Source organism: Myotis nattereri, assembly GCF_964212035.1.
Source record: "Myotis nattereri genome assembly, chromosome: 14".
In the NCBI taxonomy this organism is placed as follows: Eukaryota; Metazoa; Chordata; class Mammalia; order Chiroptera; family Vespertilionidae; genus Myotis; species Myotis nattereri.
The window spans coordinates 61,172,834-61,190,843 of NC_138089.1; the positions used below are offsets into that span (position 1 = coordinate 61,172,834).

General features: G+C 45.6%; 1 protein-coding gene across 1 annotated transcript in view; it reads left to right on the plus strand.

Moving 5' to 3' along the window:
• The window catches only part of MAP4 (microtubule associated protein 4), a 107,498-nt gene that overhangs the window by 43,278 nt on the left and 46,210 nt on the right, over positions 1-18,010 (plus strand). The window contains exon 3 of the mRNA XM_081106321.1: positions 4,754-4,822. Coding sequence (XP_080962447.1) covers positions 4,754-4,822 — 69 coding nt within the window. The remainder of the gene's footprint in view (positions 1-4,753; positions 4,823-18,010) is intronic.

Below are 18,010 nucleotides of genomic sequence, written 5' to 3' on the forward strand. Positions count from 1 at the left end.
CGATGAAAGAGAATTATTGATTGGCTGCCTCCTGCAGGCCCCCTACTGGGGATGGAGCCCACAACCCAGGCATGTGTCCTTGACCGGAATCGAACCCGGGGCCCTTCAGTCTGCAGGCCAACACTCTATCCACTGAGCCAAACTGGCCAGGGCTCTGTATAATGTTTTAATCTAAGATAGTGGTTCTCAAAGTATGGTCCTTTGACCAGCAGGTCAGTATTACTTGGGAGCTTGTTCAGGTTGCAATTCTTAGGCCCACGGGGAATGTGACTCTGGATGGGGCTCCGCAGTCTGCATCTTAACAAACTCCTGCTGGTGACTGGGATGCACGTCCCAGACAGAGAAGCTTGAGCCAAGAGAACGGGTTCGCGTCACGTCAGTCATAGAGAGGATGACAGCTGGATGCTGCAGAATGTTTTCTTGTTCAGCCTTCCATTGCAGAGCATCACAACCAACTCTAGTTGGCCACCAGAGGGCAAGATTGGCACAGGCCTCACTGGCACAAGAAGGTGCCCTTGTGTTGGGACCATGCTGAACCTCCCATTCTGCCCAAAGACGCATGGCTCTCTTTCTCGCAGCACGTTGCTGCTGCTCTTCTCTGCCAAACTGATTTGCCAACTGTGGCACCCCGAAATCTCTCGTGGAAAAAGAGATTTAAAAAACCAAGTAAATTAGAATATTCTTATATCTCAGAGCATGCGATAAGTTACACACTTGTGTTGTCAGTGCTGTATGTGTTTTGTTGAGAGAGTTTTCATTTCATGAAATGGGAGTCCCTCTGGGGAAATCCGTGAAAAAATCTTTGAATTCGGACTTGCCAGTAGTGCGCAGCATCCCAGTGATGAGTCCAGCAATTCTCGTCCGCAGGGAAGCGTGCAAGCCTTTTTCTTCCACTAAAACCTAATGCTTTTATGTTGCAGGGTTGTTTCTATTCTTCTCTCCCCAAGCTTAGAGTTTTAGATCATTAGATGTGTGTATGGTAGAATCTCAGTCTCTTTTTTATTTTCAATTTTCTTGTAACCTTTGTTTTGCTGTTATTTCATTTTATTCTGATAAGTTGCTTGTGTATTAGTCTCACAATTATGGCCTAGTCTAGTAATGTCATTTAAGCTAGATTTTTATATAAGGCAAAAGTAAATTTCAGGGTTTTCACAAGGTTGCTTTATAATTTAGTGATCGAATCTATAGTTATCTATAGTTGGGCTATAGTTTAACCAATCTATAGTCAATCAATCTGCAGTTATTAACAATGAGAATAATAATAGTTGTTTACATTTGCTTAACAATTGGCACAGTACTGCCTCCAATATCATTGCACTTAGTCCTCATGATAACCATGGGAGGGAGCTATTGTCCCTTTTTCCAGTTGAGGCCATGAAGGCTATTAAGCACGAGGGATTTGCAATTGATCGTTTAGTTAATAGTGACAGAATCATAACCTGTGCCCAGATGTTCTGATTTTAAACTTATATTCTTTCTGTGAAACCTTACTGTCTTCATGCACACTTTCTGCTTGATTTAATGTCTCATAGATAAAGATTCACTTATTATTAGCCATACAAATATTATGTCCAGGAAAGGTAAGAATCTCATTTTATTTACATAAAGAGCATGAACGTGAGGACTCTGCTATGAATTCATATGCATTTTTAGTCTTCCACTTCTCTGTTCAACTCCACATCGTCTCCTCTCTGTTCAAACCTCCAGGACTTCCGTACTTGCTCCCCTGTTCATGTTTTCGATTGACCTTGAGAAAAGAGATTCAGTAGTCTCAACCAGAAGAACACTTCCTTACCCCTCTGCCCCTCCTCTCCTGCCTGCCTTCATCTTGGCCTTTTACTCTGCTCTGCTCTTCTTGTTATGGGTGAACTGCTCGTACTCTAACTCAGGAGCACGACTCAGCAATGATCTCCTCTGTCTTCTGCATCATCAGCGCCTCTCTTTTAACTGGGTCGTTCAGCAGCATTAAACAGAACATAATCTTTTCCTTCATTGAGAAAATGCTGTCTCAACCCCATGTTCATCTCATCAACTCACTTATCTTCTCTGGAAAAGCGCCCTCCCAATCCCTTTCCTCTCATTCTCTTTCGAACCCACTCCCATTTGACTTGCACTGATCCTGTGCCACCAGAACTGTTCCTCTTAGGGCACAAGACCTGTTTATTGTCAAGGATGACTCCCAGGGTTTGGGCCTGAGAAACTGAAAGGAAGGAGTTTCATTAAAAAAGCAGCATGATTTTTTTAAAAAATTATGTTTTCATTGATTTTTTTAGAGAAGAAGGGAGAGGGATAGAGAGAGAAACGTCGATGAGATGAGAGAGAATCATCATCGTTCAGCTGCTTCCTGCATGCCCACTACTGGGGATAGAGTGCCTCCCTGGCATGTGCCCTGACCGGGAAATCGAACCCATGACCTCTTGGTTCCTGGGTCGACGCTCAACTGCTGAGCCATACCGGCTGGGCAGCATGATATTTTTGTAAAAATAATTTCTTTAAAATTTTATTTGAAAATACATCTCTTAACTAATTTCTTTTGGGAAAAGAAAAAGAAATAGTACCAAGAGTTATAGTTCATAATAATGGTCCTCTCGTCTAAAAGAAAAGCAGAGCCCTGGCCAGTGTGGCGCAGTTGGTTGGAGTGTCATCTCATACACCGAAAGGTGGTGGGATTGATTCCCAGTCAGGACACATACCCAAGTTTCGGGTTCAATCCCTGGGCATGTGCAGGAGGCAACCAATCAGTGTTTCTCACTGAAGGCGATGTTTTTCTGTCCCTCCATCTTTTTCTGTCTTTCTCTAAAAATCAATTAAAAAAAGAAAGAAAGAAAAGCAAAGCAGATATTTCTTAAAAAGAGGTTAATTGGTCAGGCTCTTTCTGCAGCTGAGAAATTCTGAGTTGCACAGGGTAAAGATATCAAAGATATAAACTACCTACCTGTAAACGACCATCCTAACCCAGCTATCTTCGATGTCTTCCCCACCCTTTTCCTTCACCTAAAAGCTTCTGCTCTGCTTCGGCACAGATTCCACCTGGGCTGGAGAACGTTTGTTTCTTACAAGCACGTTTCTGACTCTGGCAGTGGTGCAGACCTCTTTACGCTGGCATGGCAGGGATCGCAGCAGTCTCCCCCCGCCCCCCCCCCAGGCCCTCACCACCCTATTGTCTGTGTCCATGGGTGATGCATAAATGCATACAAGTTCTTTGGATGATCTCCTCCCACCCAGCCACCCTCCCCCACCTTCCCTCTGAGATTCCACAGTCTGTTCCATGCTTCTATGTCTCTGGATCTATTTTGTTCATTAGATTCCACATATGAGTGAGATCATGTGATACTTGTCTTTCTCTGACTGGCTTATTTCACTTAGCATAATACTCAGTTAAAACATAGTAAAAATAGGGGCCCAGAGCATGATATTCATGCATGGGTAAGATCCCTAGCGGCTGCCAGTTGCCGCCAGAGCCTCCCTTCCCTGGCTGCCTGCTGCCAGCTGGGTCCTCCCTTCGCTCTGTGCCGCCCCCTGGTGGTCAGCGCATGTCATAGCGAGCGATTGAACTCCCGGTTGGTTGAACTCCTGAGGGTGCACTTTTATATATATCCTATATATATAAAAGCCTAATATGCTAAGTGTCTGGTTATCCCATGAGCAGTTGACTGTTCAACCAATCAAAGCATAATATGCTAATGATATGCTAAGGCCGCTCAGCTGCTTGCTATGATGTGCACTGACCACCACCGGTAGGTTAGCTTGCTGCTGAGGTCCGGCCTATCGTGACTGGGTGAGATGGGGCTGGACATGCCCTGGAGCCCTCCTGTGGTCCCTCCCCTGCCCCGATCATGCACCGGTGGGGTCCCTCAGCCTGGCCTGCACCTTCTTGCAATCCGGGACCCCTCGAGGGATGTCGGAGAGCCAGTTTTGGCACAGTCCTGCAGGCCACTCCCCTCAGGAGGGTGCCAGATGCAGGGCTCATGGCTGGTGAGCACCGCTATGGTGGCGCTAGCCTCTCCCAATCGGGCCTGATTAGTAGTCATGAGCCCACAGCAGGTGCAGTGGGGCCGGGACAAGCGGGAGCGGCAGGTAGGAACTGCAGGTGGCGTTGGACTGCGGGTTTTGGCCTGATCCCCGCAGGCCACCCCGAGGGACCCCACCTGTGCAGAATTCATGCACTGGGCCTCTAGTAGATAACATGACCATTCAGTTCACCAGAGAAAACAACGGGGTGGCAAATAAACACCTGGAAAGACAGTCGGCATCTGTATTTACTAGGGAATGAGAGCCGCTCTGCTCCATTGGAACAGCTCACGCGGAAGAGAAAGCCCTCAGCTCCCAGGTGCTGTTGGCCTCCCTGCCTCCCTCAGGGCCAGGAGCGCGGTGGTGCCGGGGCTTTTCATGGGGTTGTTGTCAGTGGCCCTGGCCCTCGGGAGGTCTGGTTTGAGTTGCAGAGAGTAGACAAGTGGTGCTTCATGATGGTTTGTTGAATCTGATGCTGATCTGACAGCTGACAGAACGGAAAAGGCTTCGGCTGCTGTTAGGAAGCCCTCCTCCTCTGGGCGTGCTCAACAAGAGCGGGGCTGTGGGCATGAGTCACAGTTCTCTTCCGTTCGGGGTTTCCTTTCATTGGGTCTTTACATTTTGGACTGATTTTTACCTGCTTTAAGCTAATGCTGTGACACAAACTCCTGGTTAGCTAGTGGTTGGATTTGTTTTCCATGTTTTATTCGTCACATGGTGATCTTCTTCGTGCTGGTTGCAGGTGCTCCATCTCCTAGAGCAGCAGTGCTGGCCAACGGCGACCACGGGACGCAAGGGAATGACACTGCAGGTAAGGGGTCCCGGATTCCCCAGTCGCAGTGCACACCTGGGTCAGCTCCTTGCGGAGGGTGATAATGGAAGCAGATGGGTCATTCTGTGATAAGGGTATTGTTGTTCTCGTTGGGGTGTTTAAACCTAGGGCAGCGGTTCTCAACCTGTGGGTCGCGACCCCTTTGGCGGTCGAACGACCCTTTCACAGGGGTCGCCTAAGACCATCCTGCATATCAGATACTTACATTACGATTCATAACAGTAGCAACATGACAGTTATGAAGTAGCAACGATAATAATTTTAGCCGAAACCGGTTTGGCTCAGTGGATAGAGCGTCGGCCTGTGGACCGAAAGGTCCCGGGTTCGATTCCGGTCAAGGGCATGTACCTGGGTTGTGGGCACATCCCCAGTGGGGGATGTGCAGGAGGCAGCTGATCGATGTTTCTCTCTCATCGATGTTTCTAACTCTCTATCTGTCTCTCTTCCTCTCTGTAAAAAATCAATAAAATATATTAAAAAAAATAATGTTATGGCTGGGTCACAACATGGGGAACTGTATTTAAAGGGCCAGAAGGTTGAGAACCACTGACCTAGGGCATTTGCCCCCTAACATCTCCAGCAGTGGAAAGGGAAGAGTGAATTTCCTTTGATATTCTTTGAATATTTGGTGTAGTTGTACCAAACAAGAACTGATGGACCTTAAAAATATGCTGTTAGAGGCAGAATAGTCGTCATGGAGATGAGGCCTCCGGTCCCGCCAGCTCTGCAGGCAGGTCTCTCCCCTGAACACACTGCACTCAGAGTGCTCCCCTGGTTCTGCATAGGGAACCTGTGAGCTGAGGATCAAAGTTCTTTTCTTCTCTCTTTTGCCCTCAGTCTGTTTTTTCTTTATTTTCCTCTTAACTGTTCATTTTGAAATCTGTCTCTGACTCTAACTCCTAGCCTGTGACTAGGGCTTTGATAGTCTGTCAGCTAGCACTGAGTGCCTGTGGCTCCACCTCACACCCAGCACCACCCCTGCCCCAGTGTATTTGCAGTGAGCGAAGTTTTCAAAGCAGCGGCCCACGCCGCAGGGATGCCGTGTCTGTTCCCTAGGGAGCTGGTAGGAAGTGTGCTGGATTGGGATGCTGACCGCACTTCGCTTGCAGTGTGATCAGGCTGGCACTGTTGGCCCAGACAGTCTTCTCTGTCACCGACAGTGTGTGCCCTCGCGACGAGGCGGACGTTGGGTTCGCATGTCCGTGTGGACAGACACGAGCGTGGCCTGGCCTGGTTCTCCTCTTGGACTCAGACCTCAGCCTCGAGAGCCTTCCCTTCCGGCACTGCCGGGCTGTCAGTGCTGGAGCTCCCAGGCGCCTTTGCCGGCCACCGCACCTCCTCCAGGACGTAATCGTTACTCTGTGGCCTTTCGAACTGTGGCATCTGTCTCAGTTCCTCAGACTTACTGATGCCTCGGTTCTGTTTGTCGTGATTGTTAGTTTTATCCAGTGACTTAGCATCCTTATTAGCAACTCATGAATTAGAGCTCTCCACGTGAAAAGCAAGAAGCAACCCGAAGTGCCACCGTAGTTTTGTGAAATGAAATTTTTGTATTTCTTTGATAATCATCGTTTTATGTGGTTCTGGCAGTTCCTGTGCCGGCTTTGAAAACAGTCATCTGTATCATTTGGTTTTAAGAAAACATTTGTGATTAAAGAAGAAGCTTGAACATGAACTTTAAACATGAGTAGATGTAACCAGGAGACAGTGTGAGGGGATTGATTGATGAGCTTGTGAAAGGGCGGTGCCGTTTCATCCAGGAAGGGAACCGCTGTCACAGCTGGAGGGGGTTTCTTCTCCAGCAGGAGGTCAGGTCTGATCGCACTTTATGTAGCAATCGCTTCCCACGGCCAGTGTCACTAGGTCAGGAAACAAGGACGGGAAAACCATACAGCCGGCCCTAGGCCTTACGGTCCCAAGACTTTTCCTTCCCCGGTTGAAAACCAGAACACGCTGGCTGTGCGCTCCCAGGGGGATGATGAGAGCAGGTCCTCCTTCCCCCGGGGAGGACACTCGCACACTGGAAGGGGTTTGCCTCTGAACTGGACACTGGACTGCATGAGAGTGTCCATGCTTCTGTGTTCCACGTTGTATGTGGTTCTGGCAGTTCTTTGGGGTGGGAAGGAGTGGGGGAAGGAAGGTGCATGTTTCTGGAGCATGTGTGACTTCATTCTAGTTTGGCCATCACTAACGGGTGCCACTTGGGAAATTCCCGTTTCTGTTTCCTTCAGAATGTGCCCTCCCGGCCTCAGAGCGCGCAGCCCCCGGTAGCATAGGGGGGTTTATGCGCCTCTTGCTGGGTTGAACTTGCTGTGACTAATGACCTGTGCTTTCTGCCCCTCCTCCCCTTCCTCCTCCTCCTCCTCTCTGTTTCTCCTCCCAGAAGCCTAGTGTGTCTGACACGGGGGCTGCGGACCACCCGACCAGCGGCCTTTCCTAGCACCGCGCACTCCTAACCTTCAGCATTCGCAGAGCTTTGCTTCCCCTCCCCGGACGCGTAGAGAAGAAGCTGAGGGTGGTTCTTCGGGGCCTCTTTCTGCCGATGCTGAGCAGCCACCTGCTTCCTCTGTCCTCTGAGGGCTCGCTGGAGCCCCTCCCCCGTGAACACCAAGTACAAACGGAGTCTATTTTGGTCTCTATTTATAAGGGTCACCTAATGTTTCTCATTTCTGGTTCTCTTTTTCAATTCATTTTATCATTTAATTCGCTCTCACATTTTTCTTTTCTTTAAACATTTTTAGTTGGCGTTTTCATTGGGTTTTCAGATCTCCCACCCAAGTCAGGGCTTGGTAACACGGAGGAGAACGGCAGGGACCCCCTCCCCTTGCTCTCTCCCTCCGTGAGCCGACTTAGGGAAGGGGATTCGCTTCGGCACCCGCATTTCTCTCTCCCTTACTAAGAGCTCAGTGATGCTGCTATTTCATGTAGAGGTTTCTAACTTAGAGGAGCTCTGATGAAACTTTGAAAAGTATTTCCTCAAATTAAATCGTCCTTTGTTAGTTGCAAGTTGGACCACAATAGTTTCTATTTGAAGTGATCTATTTGTCTAGGTTTAGATTCTCCTGAAAATTTAACAATCTTATTATTGTGTGTGGAATTTTATAAGCAAAATTACTTTCTTCACATGATCATGAACTGTGAGAAGTTAAAGAAATGGAATCCAGTGTTGTTAGAATACTGAGCTGTTGATACAGGAAGAAAATAACTTCTCCTGGAACAACACAGGATGAAACTAAATGGGGACACATTGAAGGCCAGCAGTTTATCAGGCCTCGTGAAGGGATTGTCTGCTTGGACTCAGCCTCCGTTCAGGGTTAGTCTCCTTTGCTCTCGGCAGGTGCCAGGGCTTGGGGTCAGGTGAAGCCCCGGATGTCAGGTCCTTCACGAACGTTAGCATCTATGTTCACACGTTCTGAGGATTGTCTGATAGGACTTTCTTATTTCTGTTTCTCGTTTTTCCAGACTAATAGCTAAAAATTCTGGAAGCATTTGGGATAAGTACGATGGAACCTTTCAAATGATAAGCTGTGATTGGATCTTTACAAATAGAATATGAAACATGGGCCATGTTTTGAAATCTTAGAGGAATTCTGGTTTAAGATCTGGAATGCGAAATACTTTTAAGATTATTTTTTTGTTAATCCTTACCCGATGATATTTTTCCATTGTTTTCTAGAGAGAGTGGGAGGGAGGGAGGATGGAGAGAGAAATAGAGAGAAACGTTGATGTGAGATAGATACTTCTATTGGTTATATCCCGTGCGCACCCTTAACTGGGGCTGGCGAAGTATGTGCCCTTGACCAGGAATCGAACCCGCGACCCTTTGGTCTACAGGCAGATGCTCTACCCACTGAGAAACCCGGCTAGGGCACTTTTTAAATTTTTTTTATCCTCTTACAGACTGTGCATGTTTTTATAATCACTAAGCTACTGATTATTTCAGATTAAAATAAATGTCACTGTGCTCTGAGGAAGAGTTTGAGATGTGCATAGTTTAGATCTTCTTATACAGAACTGCCTTTGGGGTGGTAAAGTCAGAATATTCTGAAAGTTTACACTGAGTCCCTACAGTGACTCCTGGGTGGTTTCTCTGCCAAGAGTTCCTTCCGTGGGTTTTGGTGAGAAGACACATAAGGGAAACACGTTTAAAGGGAAGAGCTTGTTTTTACTTCTGAGGATTTGATCGCACATGGAAGCTGTGACCATGGGAACCACGCCATGAAATAAAACACAGCTCTTTCCCTTCCATGTGTGGCCATTTGTTTCCTGGTGGAGATTTCTGGTTAGAGGCCTTTTTACAACTGGTAGTGCTGACTTTTTAAAAGTGTGTTTGGCATCTGTCACTTCCAACCAGTCCCTGCAGTTGATGTGGATGACAGGCGGGTGGAGAAGCCTGGTGAGCCCTGCTGTGGCAGTGGCCAGGACGCACACACTCCATTGTTGCCCTTATTCTACTTTTATTTCCATCTTGTTATGTGTTTGTTTTGTTTGAAGTTTATTTTTATCTAAGAATGTTTTTTTAATTTATGAAATTGAAAATTTCTACTAACAGCCTGTTAAAAGTTATATATTGTTAGCTCACTCTGTTGCACTTGGATGTTTCATTTTGAAAGAAATAAATTTTGTTTTACATACAGCTTTATATGAAGTAGCCATTCCTGCCATGAAATGCTGTGTTGCCATGATGGTTATACCTGAGTGGCCCAATATTTCACTGTTGAGATGACCAGGCTGGTTAGGATTGCTCTGTTGAAATGTGTTGTTTCTTATATGTAATCAAACTCAATCTCCTCTCCTCTCTCCTCTCCTCTCCTCTCCTCTCCTCTCCTCTCCTCTCCTCTCCTCTCCCCTCCCCTCCCCTCCCCTCCCCTCCCCTCCCCTCCCCCCCAATATTGAAGATGTAGACCTTTGTTTTTAAAGATTTTTATACTTATGTTTACGCACCTAAGTTTATATTTCTTGTGATTTTAGACTTCAGCAGTTTGTACATTGGAACATTTTAATGTAATCATTGTGCTAATTAAATTACACTAATAAACATCTTACATTAACATCTTACAGACTGGATTTTGGTTGGGGTCTAATTATTGAAGTGTAATGTGACTAAGACGTGAGTTTGGTAAATAAAGATGCTTGAGGCATGAGTGAGTGCTCAGTCTAACAAAGCTACTAACCCCACTCCTAACAATCCCATATTGCACGGCTTTCTAGTCACTTACATTGCCTTTTTTGATTCTCAGAGTAACTCTTCTTTCCAGAATCTGTAAGAGTTAAGATGGAGACAACTCTTGCATCTTATTAGTACATTTATTTTGCTGAAAGTGAGATGAAATCTGGCCACAGTTGGATAATATGGTGGCGCTGGGAGGTGAGACAGGGTTTGGGCTGGTGGGACACAGCATTATTTTAATTTCTGAGGAATGTATAAATCTGGGTTGTTCTCAATTGTATATTGGTGCTGCTTCCATTACAATGAAGGCTTACCAACACTTAATCACAAGTCATTTGTGGAATAAACGTCTGTGCTGCCATGGGGGCAGATTACTGTGATTTGCCATTTGGGGCCAGCTGTGCAGACACTGAGTGCTCGCAAACGGCAGGGTTACTGGTGTTTCCATTGTGATCAGAGCAGGTGGCTTATTATGATGACTGTTCTGGGTATGACGGGATATCAGTCCCTCAGGTCAGATCAGCAGTGAAACTAAAACTGCTTTGTTAGAATGTCCTGAAACAGAAGATATTCTAGGTGTTTCAAACTCTTTTGTATCATAAGATACAATGCATTCAAGTTAGCATTAGAATAAATGTAAGGCACCAAAAAATGTGAAGTATTAACAGAAAATAAATCTGTAATGTTAGTGTCTGAGCAGCATTTACACCTAACCCACCAATTGTCATCCTATATAATAAAAGGGTAATATGCAAATTGACCCTAATGGCAGAATGACCAGTCACTATGACATGCACTGACCACCAGGGGGCAGACACTCAACACAGGAGCTGCCCCCTGGTGGTCAGTGCATTTTCATAGCCGGAGCGCTGTTCAGCCAGAAGCTGGTTCATGGCTGGCCAGCACAGCGGTGGTGGTGGGAGCCTCTCCTGCCTCTGTGGCAGCACTAAGGATGTCCGACTAATGGCTTAGGCCCGCCCCCCCACCCCCCGGGAGTGGGCCTAAGCCATTAGTCGGACATCCCCCAAGGGCTCCCGGGCTGCCAGAGGGATGTCTGACTGCCAGCTTAGGCCCGATCCCCCCAGGGAGCAGGCCTAAGCCAGCAGGTGGACATCCCCTGAGAGGTCCTGGACTGTGAGAGGGTGCAGGCTGGGCTGAGGGACCCCCTTCCCCCCGAGTGCACGAATTTTCAGTATGTCCATTTTTCATTTGAAGAAGTTGAAGTTAGGTTAATAATGGAACTCAAAGTTGGACCTAGTCTAATAAGCCTTTGTGCCTTTTCTACCACATCATGTCATATCACAGAGGATCTTCTTCCTATCCCCTTATAAGCCACTTTATTTCTGTAAGGTTGGTGTTGATGCCTCCTCTTTTAATTCTGAATATAGTAATTTAAGTCATCTCTTTTTCTTAATCAGTCTAGATGCCCTTTGTCAGTTTTGTTGATCTTTTCAAAGAACCAACTTATAGTTTTGTTGCCTTTTTCTCTTTTTCACTCTCATCTGCATTACTTCCTTCCCTCTGCCTGCTTTAGGGTTATTGCTCTTCCTTTTCTGGTTTCTTGAGGTAGAAGGTTATGTGTTTGATTTGTGATTTCCCCCCACTTTTGATGTAGGCGTTTACAGCTATACGTTTCCCTCTAAGCACTACGTTAGCTGCATCTTGTAAGTTTTGGTGTGTTATGTTTTCATTTTCATTCATCTCAAAATATTTTCTAAATTTCTTTGTGACTTCTTTGCCTATTGGCAGTTTAAGAGTCTGCTGTCAATTTCTACATATTTGTGAATTTTCCAAACTACTTTCTGTTGTCATTTTCTAATGTTATTTCATTATGGTTGGAGAACAAATTTTGTACGATTTCTATCCTTTTAAAGGATTGTTTGAGGGCCTAACATATGGTCTGTCCTGGAGAATGTTCCATGTATTCTTGAGAAAAATGTATATTCTGCTGTTGGGTGGAGTTTTCTTTAAAATGTCTTTGATGGTGTTATTCATGTCTTCTTCTCCTTGTTGGTCTCTGTCTAGTTGTTCTCTTTATTATTGAAAGTGGGGTATCGAAGCCTCCAACAATCACTGTTGAATTATCTGTTTCTCAGTTAAGTTTTTTCTTTTTATAATCCTCACCAGATGATATGTTTGTTTGTTTTTTAATCGATTTTAATCTATTTGTAATTCCATAAGTAACATATGAATACTATATATATAGAGAGAGAGACACTGATGTGAGAGAGAAACACCGATCTGTTGCCTCCCGTACATGCCCCAATGGAGGACTGAACCGGGAACCTAGGTAATGTGCCCTGATCAAGAATCAAACCCGCAACCTTTTGGTGTACGGATGACACTTCAACCAACTCCAGCCACCCCACCAGGGGCATCAGTTTAGTTAATTTTTGCTTCATATATTTTAGGGCTTTCATTCTAATGTTTTAAAGGAGAAATTTGAATAATATAATTAACTTTTATGTGCTTTTTATATTCAAGGATTAATTCCTTGTGAAAAGTTCTGGGGTGTGGATTAGAGGATGTTTACAAAGGATTACTGCAACTGTGAGCTTCCAGGAGCTTTCAAAATGGAGTGCAATGTCCGTTATGGGTAGGGAGATTTAAGGTGCTTTTTCAAAAGATGATTTTCTTTTTTCCTCAAAATCCCAACCACCATTTTTGTAGAAATAGGAAAATCTACCCTAAAATTCATATGGAATTTCAAAATAATCTTGAAAAAGAATAAAGTTAGAGGTTCCACACTTTCCGACTTTGACACTTACCATATCGTTACAGTAATCAGTGTAAACCTGGCATAAAGACAGGTAGACCAAGGAATAGAATAGAGCCAGAAACAAACCCTTGCATATATGTCCAAGTGATATTAGAACAGGGCACCAAGACCATTTAATGGGGAAAGGGTATCTTTCCAACAAATGGTATTAGGAAAACTGGATATCCAATTGGACCCTTACTTTACACCTTATACAAATATTGACTTAAAATGGATCAAAGACCTAAAAATCAGAGCTAAAACTATGAAACTCTTAGAAGAATCCAGAGCATCAGCTTGATGACATTGGATCTGGCTATGATTTCTTGGATATGACACCAAAAGCACAGACAATAAAAATAAAGAAGATAAACTGTACTACATGAAAACTAAAATCTTTTTTTAAAAAATATATTTTACTGATTTTTTACAGAGAGGAGGGGAGAGGGATAGAGAGTTAGAAACATTAATGAGAGAGAAACATAGATCACCTGCCTCCTGCACACTCCCTACTGGGGATGTGCCGGCAACCAAGGTACATGCTCTTGACCGGAATCAAACCTGGGACCCTTGAGTCAGGCCGACGCTCTGTCCACTGAGCCAAACGGGTCAGGGCAAAACTAAAAACTTTTCTGCATGAAAGGACACTATCAATAGAGCAAAAAGGCAATTCACGGAGTGGGAAAAAATGTTTACAAAACATATATCTGAAAAGGGATTAATATCAGAATATATGAAGCACTTCTATAACTCAACAGCATTAAAACAAACAACTTGATTAAAAATGAGCGGGGGACTTGAACAGACATTTCTCCAAAGAAGATACACAAACAGCCAAGAAGCACATGAAAAGAAGCTTACCATCACTAATCATTAGGAAAATACAAATAAAAATCCAATGAGATACCACTTTACACCCATTAGGGTGGCTGTTAAAAAAAAAAGACCAGGTGTACCGGTTAATAATGAGGATTTTTTTCAATAGATGGAGTTACACATACGTTGATATATATGCGATTTGATATGCATGCTATTTTGCTGTATTGACAGCAAGCTTCAAAACTTCATATGTCAAATTTGCTGAAGGTGTTAACATCATAGATATTTTCACACTTAAAAAATGTTGAATTTCGTGCCAGTAAAAGAGCATTTGCGGGAATTTTTAATTCATTACTTTATTTTGAAGTAAAGTGCTGCTGAAAGTGATCATATACTTCGGGAAGCTTATGGTGAACATGCTCCATCTCAAGGTACTTGTGAACGCTGGTTTAAACGCTTTAAACGCCCTCCACTGAGCTAACGTCATGCCAGCCGACAAGGAGAAACGTTTACAGGGCCCAGCTCCCTTATGGCCAGCAGGGCAGTGGAGCGGAGTGTGCGGCTGGGAGGCAGTCGCCCTTTGGCTACTGTCATCAAGAGACCGATAGTCACGTTCCAACAGCTACAATACTGGGAAGAAGGAAGAGAGGAAATGGTTAGGGCAACAGAAAGATCAGACGGAGGCCTAAAACCAGGACTACAGGCTTTATTAGAGGAGAAGCACCTGCCGGGCTGCCTCACAAGGGGAAGACAGCAGCACGTGCAGGGGTGGGCACGCCTTTTGAGGGGCGGAATGGGAAGGGATGGGGGGCTTAGTGTACTCGGCGCACGCTGATTGGTGGTTCACTGTATTGTCCATATAGGACAAGGGCTTAGGGTATTTGGCAGGTGTGGATTGGTGGTCCAATGTATAGTCCATATAAGGTACCTGGTTAGTCACTCAGGTATTTCTGGGCTGTAGGTTACATGATACCCCGCCCACCAGTTGGGGGAAGGGAGGATCTATCAGCAACTAGTAAATGTAAACAGAACAGAGAACATAACTCCATCCCAGCTCTAATTCTGTATCTGGTTGTAAGACCAGGATTGATACCTAGGACTTCTTTCTTCTACTACTCATTTGCCTTCAGCCCCAGTTCAGGCATTTAATCTCTGCTAACACCCAATGTTGTGTCAGTGTAGTGGGCTTGTGTGATAGATTTTGGAATGTGCTAATGTTCAAGGCCTCTGAGCAGATGATGGTAGAATTGACGTAGCCCTGAGGCAAGTCTCATATGCATGTAAAAGCAAAATGCTTCTGATGGTCCTGGCCAATTGATAGAGACAAAAGACGTTAGCCAGGTCATTAGCAGAGGGCCCAGTGGTGTCAGGCTGCCAGATGGGATCATCTGGTAAGTTAGGTAGGTCACAGCCACTCGCCAGCACCCACCTGACTTCTGCCCAGGCCGGTCTAGTTAAACGGGGTGTGACCGATATCACCACCTTTGTTTCTTTCCAGTGTTGGAAGTGGCATTAAACTCTTTAATTATCCTAGAGGTACGGTATTGCTTCTGTTAAATATCTTTTTAAAAAATATGATTCTGCCCTAACTGGTTTGGCTCAGTGGATAGAGCGTCAGCCTGCAGACTGAAGGGTCCCGGGTTCGATTCCAGTCAAGGGCATGTACCTTGGTTGCGGGAGGCAGCTGATCGATGTTTCTCTGTCATCCAATGTTTCTAACTCTCTATTCCTCTCCCTTCCTCTCTGTAAAAAGTCAATAAAATATATTTTAAAAAAATATGTTTCTATTAATTTTTTAGAGAGAGGAAGGCAGAGGGAGAGAGAGAGAAACATCGATGAGATCAGCTGCCTCCTGCATGCCCCCTACTGGGGACTGAGCCCAAAACTTGGGCATGTGCTCTGACCTGGAGTCCAATCAGTGACCTCTTGGTGCATGGGATGATGCTCAACCAACTGAGCCACATCAGCCAGGGCCTGGTTAAAATCTTGGTAGAGAGGGAAGTTCTAGTGGATTCCCACCTAGTCTCTTCTATAACGACCCTTGTCAATTGGGCCAACTAGTTGGTAGTGGAGAGCTAATGTGGGCGTCAGCCAGTTGTCAAGTATGTCTGTTCCCAGTTCTTCCAGGAGTTGAGGAAATGACCACAAAATCAGTGCATGGACAGCTGGGTCCACTGTGAGTCGGACTTGAGCGAAGCACTCCCCCTGTTGCCTGACTGTCACCAGCCCTCACTTTGACTGCTAAGCCACAGGGGCATTTGAGTCACCAGGAATTAGCAACCCCCAAAGGGTCTGGGTGCTTGCTGTTCTCTCATCAGCACTCACTCCAGTAAGTGGCCTCGGAGTGGGGAGGAGGAGTCACAGTCGGTGCTGTGAAGCAGTGCAGGGCCCCTCCTGAGCAGGTTCTGCCTTGGTTCAGTTTCTAGAACTGAGTGGAGAAGCTGATTGATAGGTTATGGCTTTTCAAGAGCGATGATTACTATCAGAGGTAGAGTTTCCCCCTGTTACATAGATCAGTCCATGTTTTAGTAGGCTGTCTATGGAGCACTGGTCAAGTAGCTACCATGAAATTACTGACACCCTGCCGCCCTTTGTGAAGATACACCCACCTGGTCTTGGTGAGGAAGCACACCCAGCTGGGCGGAAATCTGTCTGTAACTTTTGACTCCCCCAAACGTACTACTAATCGCCTCCTGTTGGCTGGAAGCCTTGCTGATAACACAAGTCGTCTGTGAACACATATATGTTGTAGGTGTTACATACTGTCTTACAATAAAGGAAGCTAGAAAAGAGAAAACATCACTAAGAAGATCTCGAGGCAGAGAACATACTTTACAGTATTTATTGAAAAGAAAATCTGCATCTAAGTGGAACCGTGTAATTCAGATCTGTATTGCTCAAGGGTATGTGACAGGGACTCCATGGCCTGCAGATCCTAAAATGTTTACAGTATTTGCTATATTCTCATAATAATACATTGGCAGAAACCTGGGGAACGTGTAGAAGTGTATTCTAAGGATCTTCGACCGAGGAGGGTAGAATATAATTCTGTGTTGGGCCTAGTTTATTAACACGGGCTCAGTTACTAGAGTCCACATTAGTGTACTGGCTCACACAGCTAGCAGTGTCTCTAGCGGCTCAGTCAGTTTATTGAAATGTGGACTCAACAGTGACCTGCATTTAATGAGGCGGAGATGCCGAAGCTTCCCTGGCAAGATGTCAAGGGGGCGACTCAAAGGCTTAGGGAGACAGAAAGGTCGGGTTTTCCATGTGTGACCTGTGCACACGGAGGCACAGAACCGCCCCCCTTCACCCGAGAAGTGCATCGTGGGGGCGTGTCTGCACGGGGGGGGGGGGGGGGCGGCGGGGGGGATGCTCCATGGCCGTTCTCCTTTGTAGTGTGTCCTGCTCCCTGCACCTGGGTTGGCAAACGCGTCTGTAAAGGACCAGGGCTTCTCCCAGTTGTTGCATTTGTTCTTTAAATAACCGGGTTGTTACAATTGGAATCTAAATTTCTTTTACTTCATAAATTCCTTTATGGGGAAACTTTTTTCTTTAATACCATTTAGATTTTGTCTATATTTTAAAGATGCTAAAGATTTAGCTATGCTTATAACCAGAGGAGGAGCCGTGAGGAAAGACAGGATGAAAAGCAGGTCTAATGATCACACTCATATGTGGGATCTAAGTAACAAAATAAACTGATGAACCGAGTGGATCCAGAGACATGGCAGCATGGGACAGAGTGCGGACCCTCAGAGGGAAGGCCGGGAAGGTGGAGGGTGGGAGGAGGTAATCAACCAGAGACCTGTGTGCACATACGCATCACCCATAGACACGGACAATAGGGAGCTGAAGGCTTGGGGCGGGGGACCGGGGTGGGCGGGAGGGGGTCAGTGGGGGAAACGGCACATATGTAATACTTTCAACAATAAAGATTTATTAAAAAATAAATAAAACAGCCGAAACCGGTTTGGCTCAGCGGATAGAGCGTCGGCCTGCGGACTGAAAGGTCCCAGGTTCGATTCCGGTCAAGGGCATGTACCTGGGTGGCGGGCACATCCCCGGTGGGGGATGTGCAGGAGGCGGCTGGTCGATGTTTCTCTCTCATCGATGTTTCTGACTCTCTCTCTCTCTCCCTTCCTCTCTGTAAAAAATCAAAAAAATATATTAAAAAAATAATAATAAAAATAAATAAATAAAACAGATCAATCTGACTTAGCCCCCCCTCCCCCCCAAAAAAGCAAGTCTAGGAGGTTGGAAGGCTGGGTTGCAAGGGAGGTGACAAAGGGCACACTTACCCAGCTGCTGTCCTTAGAGAGGAGAAGGGCGTGGATTTCTCACCGGTTCTAGTTTAGCTTCTTCCCCTTCAAACGAAAAAAAATGAAGGAAAGAAGTCGGATGGCCCCTGGCTGGTGGG